Source organism: Glycine max, chromosome 2 (genome assembly GCF_000004515.6).
Source record: "Glycine max cultivar Williams 82 chromosome 2, Glycine_max_v4.0, whole genome shotgun sequence".
Classification (NCBI taxonomy): domain Eukaryota; kingdom Viridiplantae; phylum Streptophyta; class Magnoliopsida; order Fabales; family Fabaceae; genus Glycine; species Glycine max.
The window spans coordinates 50,340,639-50,362,916 of NC_016089.4; the positions used below are offsets into that span (position 1 = coordinate 50,340,639).

The 22,278-nt window shown below is 34.7% G+C and overlaps 2 protein-coding genes and 1 pseudogene across 4 annotated transcripts; 2 read left to right on the plus strand and 1 right to left on the minus strand.

Moving 5' to 3' along the window:
* Positions 1–1,654: 1,654 nt before the first annotated feature.
* Positions 1,655–21,913, minus strand: LOC100500123 (uncharacterized). 2 transcript variants are annotated; one of them, XM_006574284.4, is made up of 3 exons: positions 21,760–21,913; positions 21,602–21,690; positions 1,655–2,895 (listed from the first exon to the last, which is right to left on the minus strand). In XM_006574284.4, the coding sequence occupies exon 3, from the start codon at positions 2,347–2,349 to the stop codon at positions 1,906–1,908; it is 444 nt and encodes a 147-aa protein (XP_006574347.1). In that variant the 5' UTR covers positions 2,350–2,895; positions 21,602–21,690; positions 21,760–21,913; the 3' UTR covers positions 1,655–1,905. The 2 variants fall into 2 exon arrangements, with proteins under 2 accessions (XP_006574347.1, NP_001237140.1); NM_001250211.2 differs by lacking the exons at positions 21,602–21,690; positions 21,760–21,913 and having other exon boundaries at positions 1,688–2,408.
* Positions 5,276–18,323, plus strand: LOC100812860 (CMP-sialic acid transporter 4). Of its 2 annotated transcripts, XM_003519649.5 has the most exons (15): positions 5,276–5,493; positions 5,574–5,628; positions 5,713–5,788; positions 5,872–5,983; positions 6,368–6,447; positions 7,293–7,368; positions 7,468–7,568; positions 7,916–7,987; positions 8,319–8,367; positions 8,469–8,510; positions 8,849–8,970; positions 9,609–9,668; positions 11,811–11,859; positions 17,572–17,666; positions 17,992–18,323. In XM_003519649.5, the coding sequence occupies exons 1-15, from the start codon at positions 5,467–5,469 to the stop codon at positions 18,041–18,043; spliced, it is 1,068 nt and encodes a 355-aa protein (XP_003519697.1). In that variant the 5' UTR covers positions 5,276–5,466; the 3' UTR covers positions 18,044–18,323. The 2 variants fall into 2 exon arrangements, with proteins under 2 accessions (XP_003519697.1, XP_040865886.1); XM_041009952.1 differs by lacking the exons at positions 17,572–17,666; positions 17,992–18,323 and adding an exon at positions 17,482–17,553 and having other exon boundaries at positions 5,297–5,493.
* LOC100794741 (chloride channel protein CLC-e-like) lies at positions 18,781–20,284 on the plus strand (annotated as a pseudogene).
* Positions 21,914–22,278: the final 365 nt, after the last annotated feature.

The following is a 22,278-nucleotide window of genomic DNA, read 5'->3' on the forward strand; positions in this document are numbered from 1 at the left end:
GGTTGTCTCCTGCCTCTATTCAATTAATGCAGTTGAGCTCCACTAGTGATCCTTCTATAAGGCTTTGTGGCTTGGATATGCATGCTCACATCATAGCATGTTGCTTTTGCAACAAAAATTCAAATCTCAAATTATTATTGATATAATTTTTAAGATAATTATTATTAAAAATTAATAAATTTAATATATTATTAAATAAAATTAAATGATATTATAAAATCTTTTTATATTACAATTTCATATAGTATTTACTCAGACTTTTACTATTAAATCAACAAATATTTTATTGGAATCATGATTTGGACTAAACCGTTGCAACCGCATGAAATTTATGAAATCTTAACCGTTGGTTTATTCTAATATTTGATAAATTTAAAATGTAAACTATTTTTAAAAATACGCATGTATCAAAAGATCTAACTTTTAGTATTATAAACTTTTAGTATCGTATCAAAAGAATATGTGTAAATTGAGCACTTTTCAGTTTTCTCCAACCAGGGAGAATTGATGTTGGTGACCATTAAAGATTATGAAACAATCATGTGGGGGAATTGAGGTCCAAAGTAAAAAACATGTAAAATAAATTTATTGATTTTTATCATAATTATTTTAAATAGTTATATTAACGATAATTTTTTATCTAAAAAAATCAACTGATAATTTTTAATAAGTTGGCAATATAAAATTTTTAAAACAATAATGTATATAAAAATTAAACTAAATATTTAATCTAATGATAGTAGATATTTACTTATATGTTAAATAAGACATGGTCCGTTAAAATAAATTGAGATGATAAAGTATTAATTACATTTTGAGTTACATGAATTTTTTAAAACTTATTACCCTTTATGAAAACTTTAAATTCAACATATAAATTGATAAAATTTAGTCTTGATAAAAAAAAAAGTATTATTTGTATTTTTTACTAAATTTGATACTTTTTTCATTTAATCTTATCTTTTTTTAAAAAAATCTGTTAAACAAAAGCATTGTTTTCTTTCTTTTCACTTTCTAATCAAATATACAGAAAAAAAAAAACATTTCTTTCTCTTTATTCTCTCTCTCTCTCTCTTTTTTTTACAATACCAAACAGCTTTTCATTTCTTTATAAAAATGCACTCATTTTCTTACATACTTGTTTGTCCTTATTTGTTTCTCGCTGATTTCTCTACATCATTTTCTTCCTTACCGACAAGTGTTAAACGAAGCATAAGTCGATAATCATGCATTAAAAATTTAGCCACATTTCTTATTCAGAAAAAGAAAAAATAGAAAACAAAGAAGAAATAGTGCACCGACACAAAGCAAAGCAACAATAATGGTGTTCGGTGATATGGTGGTGGAACCGTGGAAGGAAGGCACCTTAATTATCATAACCGCGACGTAAAACGGCATGACACGATGAGTAATGAAATAAAAAGGGACAAAATACGAGGACGTGGGAGATCAGGAAACTTGAATCACACGGCAACAAGTTTAGAATTCACCAATCATTACTTGGGCAGGGGATTCTGTTATCGATACAAATTGGCAGCAGGTTCTACATTCACCAAATGAGTTTTGGCTTTCAAGGGCAGAAACATATATGATATATAGCAGTAGCCAGTACGTGAGCTCATATATATATATATATATATATATTGCATTGCAATTTGCAGCTAAAAATAATTAAGACGTTCCATTAGGCAAATTTATAGCAATCCACAATTAATATAGATTATAGAATATGCACGTAATTGAGTACAGGCTTAGTGTGAGATAGGACAAATTAACATGAAGAATTAATTGTACACATTAAGTGGGGAAAAAAAAACAAAAAGAACAAACGAATTGCAGAAGCTAGGCATACGGTGGATCTGAAATAAAGACTAAATAATTTGAAGGAGGCATAAGCATTGTGAATTATGAGAAGACTTGAGGAGTGGACTTGTGGTGGTAGGTTTTGGGAAGAGTGGTGTGATCAGAAGTATTGATGAACCTTCTGATCTCAGAGCGCAGCTTATAGAAAACATGTCTCCAAGTGCCCCTGTTATGAGAAGCAAGGAGCTTGGTTTCCTGGTCGTTCATTTCGAGATCTGTAGCGAAGATGAGCTTCCTGGAGAGGATCCAGGCCCAGCTCCAGTCCCACCATGTCCTTGCATAGTCACCCATGGATGAGAGGGACTTGGATCTGGGAAATGACCATGAGGAGGAATTCGGGCTCTCTAATTGGATCTTCAGAGACAGAGAAGAAAGACGTCTGCGAAGGCCTCCTTCAGAGTCTGAACGCGACGTTGACACTGGCAGAGACGATGCCTTTGTACTCCCAAACAAGCTCCGCTGCTGGCTCTCACCCATGGAGCTCATTATTTCTTTCTCTCTTTTCTAAGGAAACACACAACAACGTTTATGCTCTGCCTCTGCTCAAAGCTCAAAGCTTAGTTTTCGGAGACATAAATATATATAATATATTAATATTAATGTCATTAGAATGGTGAAATGGAACGTTCACAGCTCTACCACAGCCTGTTTTATTCCTCTTGTGGGGTCAGTCACCTCTCTCCTCCACCCATTGCCTTCTGTTGGGTGATGTGTTGCTATTTTACTTTTGTTATGCTTGGACTTTGGACTTGTCTGCTCTCATTGAATTGAATCCAATGACGCCTTGGTGAGGTGTTTTTGTGCAAATGCGAGTCAAATTCAATAGTAGATCCAGAGAGACTACATGCTTGATTGGTTGTCAATGTAATTGTCTGCTCTTCTCCTACGTGTTCATTTGAAGGGTTCTTTTGCACAATCTCTCACGTAAATAATACAATTATATTATCTTCCATTTGATGGTCAAGTTAAGCAATATGAGACTACCTTCACATTCATGACATTCATTTCCATCAATGTTGATTTATGAGATTTCTGCACATACCAAATACTTATAATTCTTATTATCAACTTCCAAGTCTCTTGTGTCATTAATCTCTCCAATGAAGTTGACTTTTTTATACACCATTTGAACGAGATTAAGCATATTTTCTAAATAACAAGTTAGTTGGACTCCGTTCATAAATAAAAATTAAAAAAACAATAAAGTAAAAACTATTAAATTGAAAACTTAACTAGCAAAAGGGTATCAAACCATACTATGTATATTTGAGAACCAGTTTGCCATGTAACATAGAGCAATAATTTGTATCATTAAATAAAATAGACAATGAATTAAATGGATAAAGTGAAGTGCTATAAAATGAAATGTATGAATAGTGGTAGAAAAACACAGGAAACTAAAATGATCAACAGCTACTACGTATACTCCATACCTTCTATTACAGAGTAAATAGATGTTCAAAATATAGGATATTTCATTAAGACTATCGATGAATAAAATGTTCACGAGATAATTTATTCTTTAATCAAATTTAAGAATAAAATAATAAAAAATCCCTCCCCAAACCGTGCTTGCATTTTTTTGCACACGACTTTGACTTTCTCTATACATATATCTAAACCAGAATTACTTTTCTAGAAAAACAAATCGTCAATTGATGAACCCTGAATCTTGACTCTTATTTTCTGAGCATTTCAAAATCCTATAGATATAGAATACTAAAAAAATGATTTTTTTGTTTATCTTCATTTAATAAGAATTTCAATTTACCTATTTACATTTACAAAATATCATAATCTATTTTATATTAGAAATGATTGACCAAACTCGTTTCTGACAAGAATATCTAAATACCAAATCCTACCTCTACATAACCTTTCAAAAGTAAAAGAAGTTCTTGAAAAAATCAAAAAAGAAAAAGACTTCTTGTATAAAGAATTATTCCAATAATTTTTCTGACCGTAATTTAGTTTTTTTTTTCAAAAGAGAACTTTTTATTTTATTTTAGGTTTTGTTACAATTTTAAACTTTCTTTTGCAGTTAAGGTATACTTTTAATCTCTTGATAAATTTTTACTCAAATTTAAATTCTTAAATTTTAAATTATTACCTTAAAAATTTCAAATTATTACAATCAAATCTTTTAATATTTTTATTCAGGACAATCACATCGTCTCATCAACTTTTGTTAATCTAGATTATTGAAATTTCATTTTTTGTCTCAAAATATTAATTAAACGAATACAGTAAATATATTTTAACTTATAATCAAAATCCACAATCAATTACCATATTTTAATAAAAATTTAAAACTTCAAATAAAACAATCTTTTTAAAATCTTAACCTTACATTGTATAAAGTTGGTCAAAATGTTTTAAATTTCTTGACTCGCCATTTTGGTTACTTTTAAAAAAAAAATCCTAAATCCATTCTAAACATTCAATATTTGAATATTTAAATTTATGAATTTATGTTAAAATAAAATAGTGAAAATAATTTATTATAATCAATAAAAAAATATTGTAATTGTAATAAAATTAATAATACTAAACATAAATAAGCATGTATAAATAAACATAATAAAAAATTTATTCCTGGCTGGTCAAATAAGACAAGCGCAAAAAAAAAAAAAATGAAAGAAAAAAGTACATATCTACTCCTATATTGGACTAATTTGTTGAACCTTATTTTTTATAAAAGATATTTTGAAAAATAAAATAATTAATTTTTAACTTTTTTTTAAGAAGCAAATCTTGTTTGTAAAAAAAAAAATCCATCTACTTAAAAAAATGTTTATATAAAAAAATTAATTTTTTAATTTAAACAAATTGGTCCATTACTCAAATACTTTCATTATTTTTTCCTTTTCATTTTTAGATATGTATTTCACGTAGTACTGTAACAATTAGCCAAAACATTGTTCCCTCAACCATTTCAAATTATCATAATTTTTTCTCAATTATTTCAAAATGCCATATTTTTATTTTTAATTATTTGTATATTTACTGTTTTTTTTCAACATACCTTCTTTTGTTTTTATCTCAAAATTTAATTTCAATACCTTTTTTTTAAAAGAATTTGTTAATTATTAAAGATAACTTCATACTGTGATTTTAATTATTTATTATTATAATATAATATATATTATAAATATTTATTTATTATAAATAGTAAATAGAATTATATAAAATAAATATTTATCCTATGTAATATATAATTTCCACTAATAGGATAATTTTTATCATCTTTAAAATAAGAGTAAATTGTACACTTTTTTATAGTTTTGTAAAATTACATAAATATTACTTACTTTTTTTATACACTTACACTAATATTTTATTATTTTAAAAAATATACATTGATATCACTTGATACCACCCTAAATAGGTAAAATTTGTGTAATTTTATGATACCAAAATCATTAATGTGCCTATTTAGTTTTAAAAATATGCGTAGCAAAGAGAGATAAGAAAGAGAGCGTGGCCTTATCATATCATAATCGGTGAGCAGCCGAGATCCGTTGCCGGTGCATCAAGGAAAGTAAGAGTTTAGAGTTTGAACTCTGTTTTTCAAATGCACAAAGCGCAGATCTCTGTGATATAATGGAATACAGGAAAATCAAAGACGAGGTGAGTGTTTTGACGCTTATTTCTTCCATAAACTCTTCAATTAACAGTACGATTTTGATGATGCATTGTTGTTGTTGTAGGATGAAGTTAGAGATGCGGGCGTTGAGGACGTTGGAAAATCATTTTTGCTGTCAGGTAATGGTATCGCTCTCGCTCTCTCTCCTCTAAGCTGAATAGTTGTATTGTTTTAATGTAACATTCATTTCTTGCCTCTTCCAGTCCCAGATAACGATTTGAGTGCTGAGGCAGAAACCAAAATTGACAGCCATAGGGAGAAAGTAAAGTGGAAGCGCAAGTATGACAACAGTTCACATATAATAACACTGTGAAATGCTTGTTTGATTTCTTAACTATCATCCCTGTTGCCTGTTGGTATAGGTCAGTTGTTACACTTGCATTGACTGTTCTTACTAGTTCGCAAGCCATTCTAATCGTTTGGTCCAAGAGAGCTGGCAAGTATGAGTATAGTGTCACTACTGCTAACTTTATGGTGAGGAGATATCACATCCTCATATCCTATACGCTCATTCTGTTATTTCTACTTTTATTATCTTTCATAACTTCAAACCTAGAAAAAGGTTTCGATATACCTTTTCACCATTGGTCCAGTAATATCAGGGAGGGATTTGTAATCAGAGGAAATTAGGATTAGGTGTTGGGTGGATTTACGAAATCTCCATAGTCAGATTTCTGGTTCCTTAATGCCTGCTAGGTAGTGTGTATTAGGGAACTATACTTCTGCTTGGAAGAGTATTGACATGTATATATATCAGTACCACTGGTACTGTTTTATCATATTAATATATACTATTATTTTTGCTGATAAAAAAAAAAATTCAAACCTAAACCTGCTTTATTACTCTTTTGGTTATAGGTGGAGACTTTAAAATGTGCTATATCCCTGGTGGCCTTGGGAAGAATATGGAAAAAAGATGGTGTCAATGAGGACAACAGGTGATGCCATTTTTTGTTTTGTTTAGATTTCTTAAATACTACTATGTCCGAACTATTATGCAATAATGCGGAGCAGCAAGTCAGGGAATATATTAACTTTTTAACAGTGCATTTTATCTTTATTTATGGTTGCGAACATTTTTAATCCCGATCTTTTTTGACATTTTTGGAACTGGACCAATTTGACTGTTAATTGCATTTGTAAACTGTTGGGCTTCCTTATTCCCTGGAGAAATAACCTGTGGATGGCTAATTCATAGGAAGAAAGTAGTTGTGTACTTTGTGAATTTGATTGACAATTTAATACTTCATCATATACAAGTAAGCACAGTTGCACTAGGTAATCAAAACATTTGGTCATATGGTCTTACAAGGTAACTTTTAAAGGTAAAAACTGTCTCATTGGGATTTTGAACTGTATTCCCGATGACTACTCCACCACTATTTTTTGATATTTTAATTTTGAAAAACAGACAAACATTCTTTTATATGGTGTTTATTTTATGTGTGTTGGGGGGAGGGTCTGAACAAAGTTCTTTAGGTGGAGAGGAGTTCACGAGGCTAGAACCTGTATTGTTAATTGTGTTGAGTAGGCCAATGGGTTCACTTAATATTCCCAGTGGTGTTTAGGTATTTGCAACTTCTTTTTTTTTTTTTATTGAAGCTTTATTTTTTTCCCTTGTTGGTGTTTTTTTTAATCCATATTCCATAGGAATCGAACTCAGTATCAAGGGTTTACAACAACTCACACACATTACTCAACCAACTGAGCTAGACCCTCGTGTTGGTGTTTTATGTAGAATGAATTTAAATAACTTGATGTGTGTGTTGTTCCTTGGACATAGGTTGACTACAACCTTGGATGAAGTTATAGTGTATCCTATTCCAGCAGCACTTTACCTTGTCAAAAATTTGCTTCAGGTTGGTGGTGGCAATGGGATTCTTCTACAACTTTGTTATTGTAACAGATATGTTAATGCTTTCTGAATGTGATTGTATTTACTTTTCAATTTATGGCAGTATTACATCTTTGCATATGTAGATGCTCCAGGCTATCAAATATTGAAGAACTTTAATATCATCAGTACAGGTGTCCTATACAGAATTATACTTAAGAAAAAGTAAGTCTTTTATTATCTCTTTGTAAAATGAAAAAAAAAAATGTCAATTCTCCTTTCGTCATGAGAACTATAGTGAAGGATCAATGCAAGTAATGCCCTCTGTATTCCAAACTTTTATGGGGACAAAAATGAGCAGGAAAAGCTCCCTCCTTTCATCTTACTTTCACTTGTTTTATAGCTCATTGTGTTATGAAATGTTCTATGAACATAACTAACTGTTATTAGTCTTTATTTTTTATATTTAATCATTTTAGCCTTAATGACTGAGAAATGTTATTTAGTTGAAATCGATACATCACCAAAATTCATGGTTTGCTGTTTGGCATTGTGTTCTTGTTACATTTCAGGCTAAGTGAGATTCAGTGGGCTGCTTTTGTTCTACTCGCTGCTGGGTGCACTACAGCCCAGTTGAATTCAAAGTAAGAATAATTCAAGGCTGATATGTGGCCATCACTTGTGTATTTGTATGTTCCCATGACTGTTCTATAGATGTTCTCTAGTCATAAACATGTTTATGAAATTTTTATGTATAGATGTAACAAACAAATGAACCATAAATGATAGGTTAGTAATTTAGCAAGTGTGACTGCTGAAAAATGTGTGATATTACAGTAACTTCTCCTTGCATGTATCATACATAAATAGTAGGGATATACCTGTGATCTACACACAAAAAGTATAGCAGAAGTTTTACATTTTATTGATAATTGTTTTTATATTTCTCTGGAAAATTTTGTATTGTGTTTTCAGTTCTGATCGTGTTCTTCAAACTCCCTTTCAAGGTTGGGTGATGGCAATTGTGAGTTGTTAACATTTGTGGTGCTTTCATGTTAGGAATATAAAGTAATATAAGCTGAATTTTCGGCTTGAAACAGATCGTGATGAACTTTTTCTTTTTAGGTCATGGCTCTCTTGAGTGGTTTTGCAGGAGTATATACTGAGGTAATTTTAGTTTGGAGCAGTTACATTAAACCCCTTGAGGTTTCATGAAATGACACCCAGTCTAATCTACAGCCAAAATTATACTCTGTTCTTTGACTACTATTGACTGATGGAATATGCTGCTTAAAAATTGTTTTACATTCGAACCCTTCTTGTATTAATCTCAAATCTTTAATCAGTCTATCTGAATTTATTAATGCTTGAGCTGAATTTGATTAGTCATTGGGGATGTGCCAGTCTGCTTAAAATAAGGTTTATGAGCTCTATTACCTAGCATTGAGAAAGATTTCTTAGCCATAAATTGTGGTTTAGTAATTTTCTTACATAATTTTTGGCAGGCTATTATTAAAAAACGTCCTTCACGGAACATAAATGTTCAGAACTTCTGGTTGTATGTCTTTGGCATGTGTTTCAATGCTGTTGCAATATTGGTTCAAGATTTTGATGCGGTGATGAACAAGTAATTCAATCTCTTCTTTCAGATTTTGACTTTGCAGTTTGTTTTTATCGTAGCTTGCTATTTTCTTGTGTTAATATATGAAGAAAATCTTCTCATCAAATGGGATGACTGATATGGCCACAAGTTAGGATTATCATATCTAAATCTTGAGTTATTTAGTTTATCTTGTTAATTTATCTTTTCCTATCTTAATAAGATTTGATATTAGAATCCTGATTTCAGATCAGATCTTTATTATATTCTTTAGGATAATTAGATAACATCTTATTAGTTAGAATTCTCTTTATTTTTATTTTGTCAATTAGGATAGTTGTTAGGGATATTTTTGTAGCCTATTTAAATGACAGACTTGATTGAAATTTAATCAAGGAGAAATATTCAGAAAAACTTGTGTTAGTTTAGGAGGGGCTCTGTCAAGGACAAGTCTGCTTCTTGCTTTCACTATAGGTCGAAAGAAGTCTTCCGTGTCTAGGCCGGCGACTCGATCCTATGCTAAGGTTCATAACAATAACATGTAATATATGTTGTTTGATCATATAAGTCAGTACCAAGTATTATAAACAATCGTGTTTATTGCCATTGGAGTTATAAAGCCTAAATTGTCACATCAGTAATATATGCCTTATGTCTTTATTCAGGGGATTCTTCCATGGATATTCATTCATTACAGTTCTGATGATTTTCAACCATGCACTCAGGTAAATGATGAGCTTTATAAAATTTATTGAGGGCCGGAAGTTTTTCCTAATTACTATTCTTGTGTAGCCAAAAATTAATTTTGGGGGGGGGGGGGGGGGGGGGGGTGCAAGACCATACATATGCAGGAAACTTATATGTATAACTAATACTTTCTAGAGTAAAAGAAATACATAATTGGGTTGAGTACAAGAGGTATTGACTGTACCATGCAAGTACGTCTCCATTTAAATTTACCATTGTTTCCCCCTCTCTCTACTTTGACAAAGTTTTTAAACCAACTGGTACAATTTGTATGTGGGTTCACAATATGTTTCTTTATTTTATTCATTTTGGGTTTTACTTGTCTTTTTGTAATCTTTCCTTAAAACTTAAAAGGATAGAATTATGGTGTTCATTTTGGATTTTATTCACTTCCATGAAGAGGAATTGAGATTTGACCGAGAATGAAGAAGATCAGGAGGAATTGAGGAAAATCCAAATTCTTGAAGAAGAAAACCAAGTGGAGGTAGAATAGGGTAGCATGTCTGAGAAGAAATAGAATAACTAACAGGATAAATAACTTTTTTTTTCCTTTTACGGTAGATAGCTAGGAGGGCCAAAGATTTTTGTTTAGCAATATAAATACACTTTAAAAGCTTGGGGTTGACCATGGCCCTTGTGGCCAGTGTTGTTAAATGGCGGCGCCATGGCAGAATTGCGTAGTGGTTTTTAGAAAAAACGCCACCGAATAGCGGTGGCGTGGCGAGTTGCAGATGGCGGTCATGGCGGCGAGGCGGAAAATGACGGATTTTTTTTGTTTTTTGTCTACGGTAGGAGTTGGGCTGACCCGACCCAACCCTACCCGATAATTCATTCAAAAGCTTAGCCCTCCTCTCCCACGCACCTGTTAATCAAAATGCAACCCTCCAACCAAAAGCAAACCAGCCGCACCCTCCCCAGCACCCAGCGTCCATACCGTGACCCACCCGCACCCAGCTGCACCCAGCCACACCCAGCCGTGACACCCTCTACAGTCTGCACGTAGAACGCAGTCAACGTCGGCACGAACGGCGACACGAGCACGGACCAGGAACGACGACCAGCACCCCATGAAGGCAAACAACATCGCGGGTGAAGTGGTGCCCTTCAGTTTTTATTTTTATTTAAATTTTGTTTTTGCTATTTGACACCCCTTTTTTCTGTCTGCAACTTTTTTTTTCTTTTGCTATTTGACACCCTCTTTTTACTTTTGACAATCCCATTTTTAGTTTATTTGAACTCTTTAGTGAGTTTATTTGGTGTTGGTAATTGATTATTGTATGAACTCATGAAACATTTTTAGTTTATTTGAATGCAATCCATTGTTTTTTTCAATTTCAATGACTTTATATATATGTATTTTTTTTTGTACGCCATGACATCCGTCATTTTTTGCTACGTCATCCGCCATATTTTTATGGCGGATTTTTGGTTTTCCGCCATGAACTGCCATCCCTCATTAACAACATTGCTTGTGGGTCACCCCTCCCTCTCCTACTAGTTGTTGGGATCCAGTTTATTGAAATCCCACATCGACTATAGATATGGACATATGGCAGAAGTAGAGCTTATTCAGGCTTGGACAATTCTCACGACATGTGTTAACTTTTGAGGTTGAGTTAGGCTTAGTCCAAATTCAAGATAGGGAGGGGAATTTGTTATGCTGAGTTGACAAATCAGTTGGGAGTGGAGTGGGAATATAAGGAGGAATAGTGGGTGCAAGGCATGCTGGGGTAATTGTTTTTTTATTTGAAAAGAAAATAGCATTCTCCGAGAAGTCCATACTCTAGTTGCATCCTTGTAAGAGCTTAGGCTCAGTTCTTTTGAATTGGATAACAGTCATACACTGGCTTCTGTTCTTGGCGTATAAGCAAATCTCGGGAAGGTTCATGTGCCAATTGCATGAAACAGGCTTTATTTCAACTTTATCTTTGTGATTTCTATTTTCAACTGTTGTCATTTTTAAGCTATTTTCCTTTAACTCATCAATTCATCTCTCTACACCAAAAATGCGAATATCTCTTTTCAAGTGAATACTAGCAGAATTTATCATTATTTTATTGTTTTACAGTTTTCACTTTCTTGTTAATGTAATGTGTTTACGTGGTTGTTTCTTTTTGCAGTGGAATTGCAGTTTCAATGGTAATGAAGTATGCTGACAACATTGTGAAAGTAAGACTTGGGTTTATGACCGTGTTATGATACTTCTACCATTTAATTGCATCAATAGAATTTGAAACTTTCATGAGTTTAATTAAGATTCTGGGTTTTTTTTTTTTATTTGAAATTGCTCATATGATTAAACATACTACATCTAAAATAACTTTTTATTATTTGTTTGTTCATATGATACACTTTTTGTTGTATGTCTCTGGATTTTATGGTAACACATACTGAATATACATATAAAATTATGCAAAAAATTGTGGGATTAGAGTTATATGCTCTTGCTGGTATCACTTGTTGGCTAGAGTGTATGATATCGTTACTTTGCTGCAGACCCCCACTATTCTTTACGGACTAAACTTTAGTGATGCTCATTAGATGTTTGCTTTCGGGTTCAACTATTAAATGAAAAATATATTAAAATTTCTAGTTTGTTTAACCGTCACTTTACTATGTCCGATATTACTTTATTTCTTTTCTTATCATCATACTTGAAAAGGGAGAAAAGATTTCTGAATTGCATGACGACATCCTGTGTTTGAGTATATATATAATGTGATTTACAATCTCATTTCAGGAAACTAGGAAAGCAGGAAAATAAATCAGAAAATATACAAACCAAATCCTAATTTTTAACAGCAAAAGTACAGCCCCTAAATAAGAGATATTTATCCTGAATACGAGATACTTGCTGACAATTATTTTTATATCTTCTGTGTTGAAATCTCACATGGATTATACATATGGACAAAATAGAGATCATATAAGTTTGGACAATATTGTGGTTAATATGTACATTGGATGCCTAGTACACTTATTTTTTGGGGAGAGATGAGAGAGAGAGTGAGAGTGAGAGAGAGTGAGTGGATCACCGTGAGAAACAAAAGGAGAGGAAAACAGAGAGTAGAACCACCAACTGATAGAGTGGATCCCAGACAAGGCTACAGGGGAAATAGGCTTGGACAACATGTCAACTACCAACAACCAAATTGGAGGACCATAACAGACATCACCTCATACTACTTTACTAGGTTCCCTGATGACAAAACGGAGAAGGAGCTCTGGACCCAGTTCAAAAAATGGCGGGATGTGAGGGAGATATTCGTATCTAAGCAGAGAAACAAGAGAGGCCGAAGGTATGGGTTAGTGAGATTCAAGGGAGTGTCTGACGAGAAAAGACTAGAAATGTAGCTTGATAATATCATCATCGAGGCTTGAAGATGTACGTGAACATACCAAAATACGGGAGAGCAAACAGGACACACAGTAGTTCCATAGTCAACCACGGTAGGCAGGGGCAAGGCCAAAAAGAGAATGACAAAATAGTAGCAGCTTGAGGCATAGCACCACACAACATTGCATCCAAAAGGACATATGCGGAGATACTGACTACAAGCACAGTGAAGGTAGGACAGAGAAGGAACTTAACTAATACTCAACACAGTCACGGGGGCTTACACTCATCGGTCCAACTTGACATTCTGGTGGGGGAGAAAAGCTGGTACACAGATGCATGTGTGAGAAGGTTGAAGAAACAAGAGATGTTTGAAAGAGTTGAAGATGAAATCTTCTAGACCTTAGGGTCAGACGTCACGCCCAAGTACTTAGGAGATGACATGGTCATCCTACTGGGTCTGTCGGACTTGAAAGCAGAAGTGATGATCAAGGAAGAAAATGACAAGGGCTCGTCTCTATTTTACTCCCTGGAGAAATGGAAGCCGGAGATGAGACCAGGAAATAGGCTGGTATGGATTCATTGTTGGGGCATACCATTAGCTGCATGGGATATCGGATACATTTGATAGATTGTGGCAGCAACAGGCGACTTGGTGGATGTCGATGATGATGTAGAAGAAATGCATAGGCTCGATAAGGCTAGGGTTCTTATCAGAACCCCATGGAAACCGGTAATTTATCACTCAGTACCAGTGCACATCGGAGATGAGAACCACACAGTGTACCTGGTGGAAGAGATCGCGAACAGAGAAGGAATGTACGCGCTATCGCCAGAGCACAATCAGGTCATCTAAAGAAATTTTGTTAGATGACAACGACCCAGACACACCTTTCTCGAGATCTAGCGTCCTCTTGCCGAGGATAATTGCTGACAACCACGCCGGCGGTCACTCTGTCCGCTGGACCGAGAAGATACCCAGTGGCGGCTAAGGGAGCAAACATGTCGGCGATCACTCAGTCCGTTGGACCAAGAAGTTACCTACTGGAGGTCAAGGGAGTGAAGATCCAAAGGATAAAGACCGATGCAGCAGGGCACATTGCCCAATCCCTGAGCTGTGCGTGCTAGACAAAGTTTGGCGCAACCAATCAGAGAGCGGCACAACTGAGCCTAGGTCGGAAGTAAACGCAGGTTATGGCAAAATGGAAATGAGCAATGTTCAAAAAACTGACAACCTCAAATCAAAGAAGGATCTTGCTGTCAGAAAGTCAAAGGGGAGCATGTCAACGACACTTTTCCAAAGGGTTGCAATGCTTCATTCATTGCCCTAATCCCCAAGATGAAAGACCCACAATCTCTCAGCAAATATAGACCTATTTCACTAATAGGCAGCATGTATAAGATTGTGGCCAAGATATTGGCAAACAGATTGAAAAGAGTGTTGTCAGACATAATTGATGAGAGACAAACTGCATTCATAAAGGGTAGGCATTTGCTGCATGGAGTGTTGATTGCTAATGAAGTAGTAGTGGAGGAGGCAAAACGGTGTAAAAAACCTTGCTTGGTGTTTAAGGTAGATTATGAAAAAGCCTACAATTCTGTCTCATGGGAGTTCCTAAATTATATGATGACAAGATTAGGCTTCTGCCCCAAGTGGTTAAAGTGGATCAGAGGCTGCCTCCATTCAGCATTGGTGTCTATTTTGGTTAATGACTACTGAATTCTCCCCACAAAGAGGCCTCCGACAAGGTGATTCCCTCGTGCCACTGTTGTTTAACATTGCTGTAGAAGGCCTAACTGGTTTGATGAGAGAAGCTGTGGACAAAAAGTTGTTTAATAGTTTCCTAGTGGGGAAAAATAAGGAGCCAGTCAGTATTTTACAATATGCCGATGATACCATTTTCTTCGGAGAGGCTACAATGGAAAATGTGAAGGTTATAAAAACAATTCTCGGATGTTTTGAATTAGCTTCCAGACTCAATCAATTTTGCAAAAAGTCAATTTGGGGCAATTTGAAAATCAGACCAATGGTGTAAGGAGGCTACTGAGTTCCTAAACTGCAGCATGTTGTCTATGCCTTTTTCCTATCTTGGTATCCTGATTGGGGCAAACCCAAGACGTACGGAGATCTGGGATCCTATTATTAGGAAGTGTGAGACAAAATTAACTAGATGGAAACAAAGACACATCTCCTTGGGAGGGAGAGTCACTCTGATTAATGTAGTCTTAACAGCGCTTCCAATTTATTTCTTTTCATTTTTCAGGACACCCAACAAAGTAGTGCAGAAGCTAGTCAATATTCAACGCAAATTCCTATGGGGCGAAGGTTCGGAGCAAAGGAGGATCGCGTGGGTCAAGTGGAAAACTGTATGTCTCCCTAAGGAGAAAGGAGGATTGGGCATTAAAGACTTGAGGAAGTTCAACACAGCATTGCTTGGAAAGTGGAGATGGGATCTGTTTCAACAAAATGGATAGATGTGGACCAGAATACTAAATTCAAAGTACGGCGGGTGGAGAAATCTAGATGATGAAAGAAAAAGTAGATTTCACTCTCATTGGTGGAAGGACCTAAGGCACCTCAATCAATAGGAGGAGTCAACAGTGCTTAAAAAGCAAATAGAATGGAGGGTGGGATGTGGGGACAAGATCAGATTTTGGGAGGACAAATGGACAAATGGACAATTGGGGACAGACCATTAATGGAAAAATTTCCTACTTTGTACCAAATTTCCAATCAACAACAACAAACTATCAGCCTCATGGGAAGTCACAAAGATGAAGGTTGGGAATGGTGCTTCAATTGGAGGAGAAATTTATTTGATAGCGAAGCTACAACGGCTGCAGAATTTCTAGAGGAAAATGGATTGTCATCAATACAACAACAAGGAGTAGACTTATGGACTTGGAAGGCAAATCTGAGAGGAAACTATTCAACAAAAATTGCGTATAGGCTATTGCTGGAGGCAATAAGGGGGGACAATGAGGATGGGATCTTTGGGCAATTGTGGAAACTAAAGATACCACCTAAGGCAGCGGTGTTCACATGGAGGCTCATCAAAGATCAATTACCAACAAAGGCGAATTTGAGGAGACAAATGGAGATAAGTGATTCGTTGTGCCCATTATGCAACAACTCGAAGGAAGATGCAACACACCTATTCTTCAATTGCAGCAAGACCCTCCCCTTTTGGTGGGAGTCACTGTCATGGGTGAAAACAGTGGGTGCTTTCCCAAAAGACTTGAGGGAACATTTTCTGCAACACAACAGTGGAAACACTGCTGGGACTAAAGCTACAAGATAGAGGTGTTGGTGGATAGCCCTTACACGGACCATATGGCAACATAGAAATAAGTTGGTGTTTGAAAACCAAACCTTCAATGCAAGCAAAGTGATGGATGATGCACTTCTCCTAATCTGGTCATGGCTTAAAGTTATGGAGAAAGATTTTGAATTTCATTTTAATCACTAGTCTTCTAATTTGAAAGAAGCTTTTGGGTAATTGGGAAAGTAGGATAGATGACGGGATCTATTTTTAATAGGTGCAACATATATGTAATGCTGGTATTGGGTGTAGTTGGTCCCTAATGTAAATTGTTAGGACCACATTTCGAACCAGCTGTGTACCCAATCCATATATGTATCTATAGTACCTTTGGTACTTTTATTATAAATTACATAATTATTTTTGCTAAGCAAAAAAAAAAAGTTTGGACAATCCTCTCATCTCATGAGCTAACTTTCGGGGTTGTATTAGGCCTGATCGAAATTCAAGATGTTATCAGAACTTCTTATAGATCTGATGTTGGGCAACCCTCAGGCCTCAATTGTCCAAAAATATACTTGGCCTGTATCTTTCCTAGTACAATCTGACTAGCTTCATTTTTTAGACTCTAGCATGGTTGTTCTGCATCCCCAGCATCTTCTGTCAAAAGTTCATCTTCTAATTCTACAATTGTTTGTAACAAAGCATGCTCAGATAAGAAGCCTGCAACAATTTGTTTCTTCTCCCACCTGAGTATGCTGCTGAAAATAAAGCATCTTAATCAGGGATCTTGAAAACTTGCTGGATTAGTGTAAGAGAGAAAAAGATGGAGCTATAAATTGTGGCCATCTTTTCCTTTTCTCTCTAACTTTTGCTTGCATTGAAAGCATCTTTATTGGAGTTTTAGGCTCTCTCATTTCTCCTATGGCCTATCTATCTCTATACTATTTGATCGCATTATCTATTCAGAAAGGTTTTACAAAACAAAATTAATAGAATACAATCGGAGGTTAGATGAGTTGGAAATCCGAACACATTGTCATATATTGATTGTAGGATTTGAGCTTGCTTAATGAACTGGACACAAGTTTTATTCTGTACTTAGTGTTTAGAAGTAGAGCTGCATTCTGATGATTGATGAATGCTTTCATAAATGTGATCTAAGTGTGTGCTTCTTACTGTTTTTCTTAGTTTATTCAAACGTTACGACACCCTTACAGCCGTACTAGCTCAAGCAAAAATTTTTGAAGTGGAATTCAAATTTGTGATTAACTTTCACAGGTGTATTCTACTTCAGTTGCAATGCTTCTTACAGCAGTTGTTTCTGTGTTCCTTTTTGGCTTCCATCTCTCCCTGGCCTTCTTCCTGGGCACAGTGTAAGTTGCTGTTTATTATATCATGAATGTGCTTGCCATGTCATATATTGTGTTTTTCTTCCCATGAGGCCATGACCCAAGTATTGCACATACATGAATACATCATACTATACCAGCAACTGAAATTAAAATGTTGATTTTTTTTAGTACTTTTATGGCTTTGGCTCTTGATGATAACTTGTGTTAAATTTTGAAATGCTTCATGTTGATGTGCATGCCTCGGGGCAATAGCTTTTAATGCTTCATTTTTGTTGTCTCACATAAATTGCTTTATACCAATTTCTTTTTTTCTCTTGAATAAAAGTTTGTTAAATTATGTTTACAGTGTTGTCTCTGTTGCAATTTATCTGCACTCTGCTGGGAAGATACAAAGATAACCATGACTTCTGCCTTCTATTTTTCCTTTAGTGGATTTTTTTATTCATTGTTGTTTAGCCTTGTGCAAACGAATACATATTTCACTGTAATAGTGTATGTGTATACTTTGAAATCTATCTTCGTCTGTATATCTCAACAAGGATAGAACCAGGCTTAGGTTCGATTGTCTACATTATGCTTCTTGATGCGTGAGATGTAAATTCCACTAGAAGCTCTTGTTGGAGTTAAGGACGTTGCCCTGACCTAGCAATTCAATAACCTATATTGGATTTTTTTTTATCCACTAGAAGCTCTTGTTCGAGTTAAGAGCCATTTATTATTCAATGAGTAATTTTTTTTATAATTTTGTAGTTTTCATTAAATTTATGAGTATTCATGGATTGTATTATATTGATATTGAGGATAAATTATTTAATCTAATGACTTTTAATTTTTTTTTGAAATCATCATGCGATTGGTTTGATTTAAAATTTAAATTTGATCCAATTCAATCTAATATAAATTGGATTGGATTAGGTTAAAAATTGCCAAAATCTTTTTAGCAACTTTACACCGCTAGTTTAGGTTAAAAACTAATTTGAGTAATTTAATAATATTTTTATTTTGTTAAAAAAAAACATTATTTTTTATGAAAAAAACAATAATTTTATTATATTGAAGTCATTTGAAAACAACTTCAGGCATTCGAAGTATATACACTTTGTGTAAAAAGAGAAAGAAAAAAAAAGAACAAGTAATGGATAATATGATAGAAAAAAAGGTAAGAGTAAAATTTGGAATTTGAAAAAATTAAGATATTTTTTTTATGTAATAAGTAAGCATTGTTCATTCTTTTTCTATTGTTTATCAATTCCACCTTTTTAAATTTATTTTCAATTAGAGGGGGGAAAGTGAGTTAGTGTGGCGTGGGAAGAAGTCAGAATAACATGAGAAATGGTTGGCTTAGGATGCATAGCAGGAATAGGAGTTCGGCATTGTCATCGACTCCATGATCGAGTTTGAATCCTTGCTTCTAAATTTGAAGAACTAACACTAACACTAACACGGTGGTGGTCGTTGTTTCCTGCTTCTACTTCTACAAACGAGACTCATCGGTGTCGTCAAATTAGGGCTAGGCGTCCATGTTGTGTGCCTAATAATAGGCAAGTTGGGGATGGGAAGGAAGAGGAAGAAGAAGGAGCTTCTACTTCGGAACAACAACTAGAGTGAGAATGGAAGCTCCTCACCAGGATTGGTGATTCCGAAATAATATCTTCATGCTTGGTTGGTCTCCTCACCGTCGTCGCTATCATGCTCTTCAATTATGTTGTAAGTTATTATTATGCTATGCATAGATAGATAGATAGACTCTCTAATCATAATTTCATAAAATAATAATATCCTATGTGATATCAATGTAACCTAATGACATGTAATAAATAAGGTCCATGAAATTTATGATTTGTTCTGGGATGGGATTCCTAATCAAGGCGCTTCATGGCTGAGAGAAGCGCCTATTGAGACAATATGGGCACAAGTAGTACTAGTTCCGACTTTTGGAGGTGTTATTGCGTCTCTGCTATAAACCTCCTTCGTTAACGTTTTGACTCTGCTGTCCAAGAAGAAGATCCTTTCCTCCAAACTCCATTTGCCTACCTAAGTCTGCTTCCCGCCCTTTCTTAAAGGCCATGGCAGCTTTTGTTACTCTAGGCACCGGCAATTCCTTGGGTCCAGAGGGTCCAAGTGTCGACATTGGTACTTCCATTGCCAAAGCCCTTCATCCTTTCTTTGACAATGGAAAGAGTTCCGGCAGAATGCTCTCCCTTCTCACCGCTGGATCTCGCTGGCCTCTCTGCCGGTACATGTTACTTTTATCACTTTCCTGGGATCAGATTATTCTCTTCTGTAATTTATATTTCTTATCAGGTTTCAATGCTGCTGTTGCCGGATGTTTTTTCGCTGTTGAGTCTGTCTTGTGGCCCTCATCTGCAGATGCATCTTTACCACTTACAAATAATACTTCCATGGTGATACTTAGTGCTGTCATACTGACTGTGCCTATCTTACAAACATACAACTTAGAAGGGCTGTACCTGGACATTTCGTTACAAACTTGGTTAAATCTAGTCAAGTATAATAATACATGGAAGCCCTTAGTAAGCTAGTTCCTTTTCTCCTACAATGAAGATTTAAGCAGCCAAATGCAAGTAAATTTTACCTTTTGGGTGTCATATTGGATCATTGAACTACTTGAGCATAAATTCCATAGTATGCCCATTTTACTTTTATCTTTCTGCTTCAATATGATTTCATTTGTAAAATTCTGCTTACAGAAATTCAGGTTTGGTATTGTATATTCTCTATATTTTTAGTCTCTATGAAACAGACACTGGTGGGTGATATATACTATTGAACTGCTGATTTTGAAATTTAAGAAAACAAAAGCTGAATTCTTTGTGAACATTTCTTGCTATTTTCAATCTGATGGGTAAGTTTTAAAGTGAGAGTATTCAACTTGATTTCAGAGCTCCCACTGTATCTATTGCTGGGTATTTTATGTGGCCTGGTGTCATTGGCCCCTATCTAAATGTACATCATATATGTTGACTATTGTTGACAATCTGCACAAGGCCACTGGAATTCCACGATCTTCATTCCCTGTATTGGGAGGCTTATCAGTTGGGTTGATAGCATTGATATATCCAGAAATCCTCTACTGGGGTTTTGAGAATGTTGACATTTTATTAGAATCTCAGCCATTTGTTAAAGGCCTTTCCACTGACCTATTGCTTCTGCTAATAACTGTCAAGATAGTTGTAACTTCTCTGTGCAGGGCTTCTGGATTAGTGGGAGGGTATTATGCCCCGTCTCTCTTTATAGGCTCCTTAATTTTTTTGAATGAAAAAGTGTTATGAGCCATAAAGAAATAGTTGCAACTTCTCTGTGCAGGGCTTCTGGATTAGTGGGATGGTATTATGCCCCGTCTCTCTTTATAGGCTCCTTAATTTTTTTGAATGAAAAAGTGTTATGAGCCATAAAGAAATATCAAATTAAGCCATAAAAGCTCCCTTTGAATACCAAAAAATCCATTATTTTTAATAGTGTACAACCATAATTGTCTAAGAACATCAACATTTAAGTTTGTTGGAATGCTTTTCAATTGGTCCAGAATTTTGTGAATGCTTTGTCCATGTGACATAAAGCAATATCAAAGAGGACACAAGCAGTGATAAACTTGACGACAACAAAAACAACGAAGGTGATAAACTGTGATAATCTCATGTCCCCATCCCAGTAAAGTGGAAGGCAAAAAAAGCCAAAAAGGGGATGAATATTTTCCCTCACTATACCATTCAACATTTCAGCTAATGACACGAAGTGAGAGTTGATAACCATTTTGAAAACAACAGCAGTGCAGAAATAATCATTTTTTTGTTCTTTCCAAAACCATACATGAATGACTTCATTTATCCGTTCATTCGACGATTATTGCAGCAAGCCCTACTACCAAAACAATAACAACGAAAGAACCAAAAAAGAGGGAAACAAGACAAAGACGAAAGAAAGAGAAAACGCACCTGCTAATGTGCTTCTTCAACCGTTGACAACGCTCGAAGTCGAACATGCAAGTGCAAATTGGAAGTTGCAAAAGGAAGCAGAGACCAAACTACACAGAGCAAATGGAACGGTTAAAACCTAAACAACCCAAGTTAATGCGAAAGCAACAGAAGCAAACCTTCTAATGTCTTTGTTCAATCGTTGACAATAATCGAAGTTGAAGAAGGAAGTCGTCGGACGTTGCCGAAGGAAGCGGAGGACGGAGCTGCGATGAGAAAACGATGGAGAGCAAATGGGGTTGGTAACATGAAGGAGCCAACTTTTCTATTCTGAATTCAAAATTTTTATTTTTTATTTTTGTTTTAAATATAATTAAACAACTTCTGGTTGTATAGGATACTGTATTGAATAATACCACCACCAAACAATATGATCAAAATTTCTATAAACACCAAATAAACTCTAAAAATCTTTTCAATGAAATTAACTAAAAATAGTATAATATAAATTTCCAAAATGATAAATTACAATTTTTTCACTTTAAAAAAAATCTTCTGAAAACTAGTTTTGATTGGCTTTCATTTCTAACACTGCTTTTCAAAAAATTATTGTAAATTATACAAAAACTTTTTATTTGAAGAAATAGAAAGATAATTTTAAATCATCAAAACGAACACATACACAAAAAAAAAGAAAG

Coding starts and splice junctions, on each gene's coding strand:
- LOC100812860 (XM_003519649.5), top strand. CDS start 5,467: ATGGAATACAGGAAAATCAAAGACGAG. Junction 7,369..7,467: donor TTGTCAAAAATTTGCTTCAG/GTTGGTGGTGGC, acceptor AATTTATGGCAG/TATTACATCTTTGCATATGT. Junction 8,511..8,848: donor TTGCAGGAGTATATACTGAG/GTAATTTTAGTT, acceptor AATTTTTGGCAG/GCTATTATTAAAAAACGTCC.
- LOC100500123 (XM_006574284.4), bottom strand. CDS start 2,349: ATGAGCTCCATGGGTGAGAGCCAGCAGCGGAGCTTGTTTGGGAGTACA.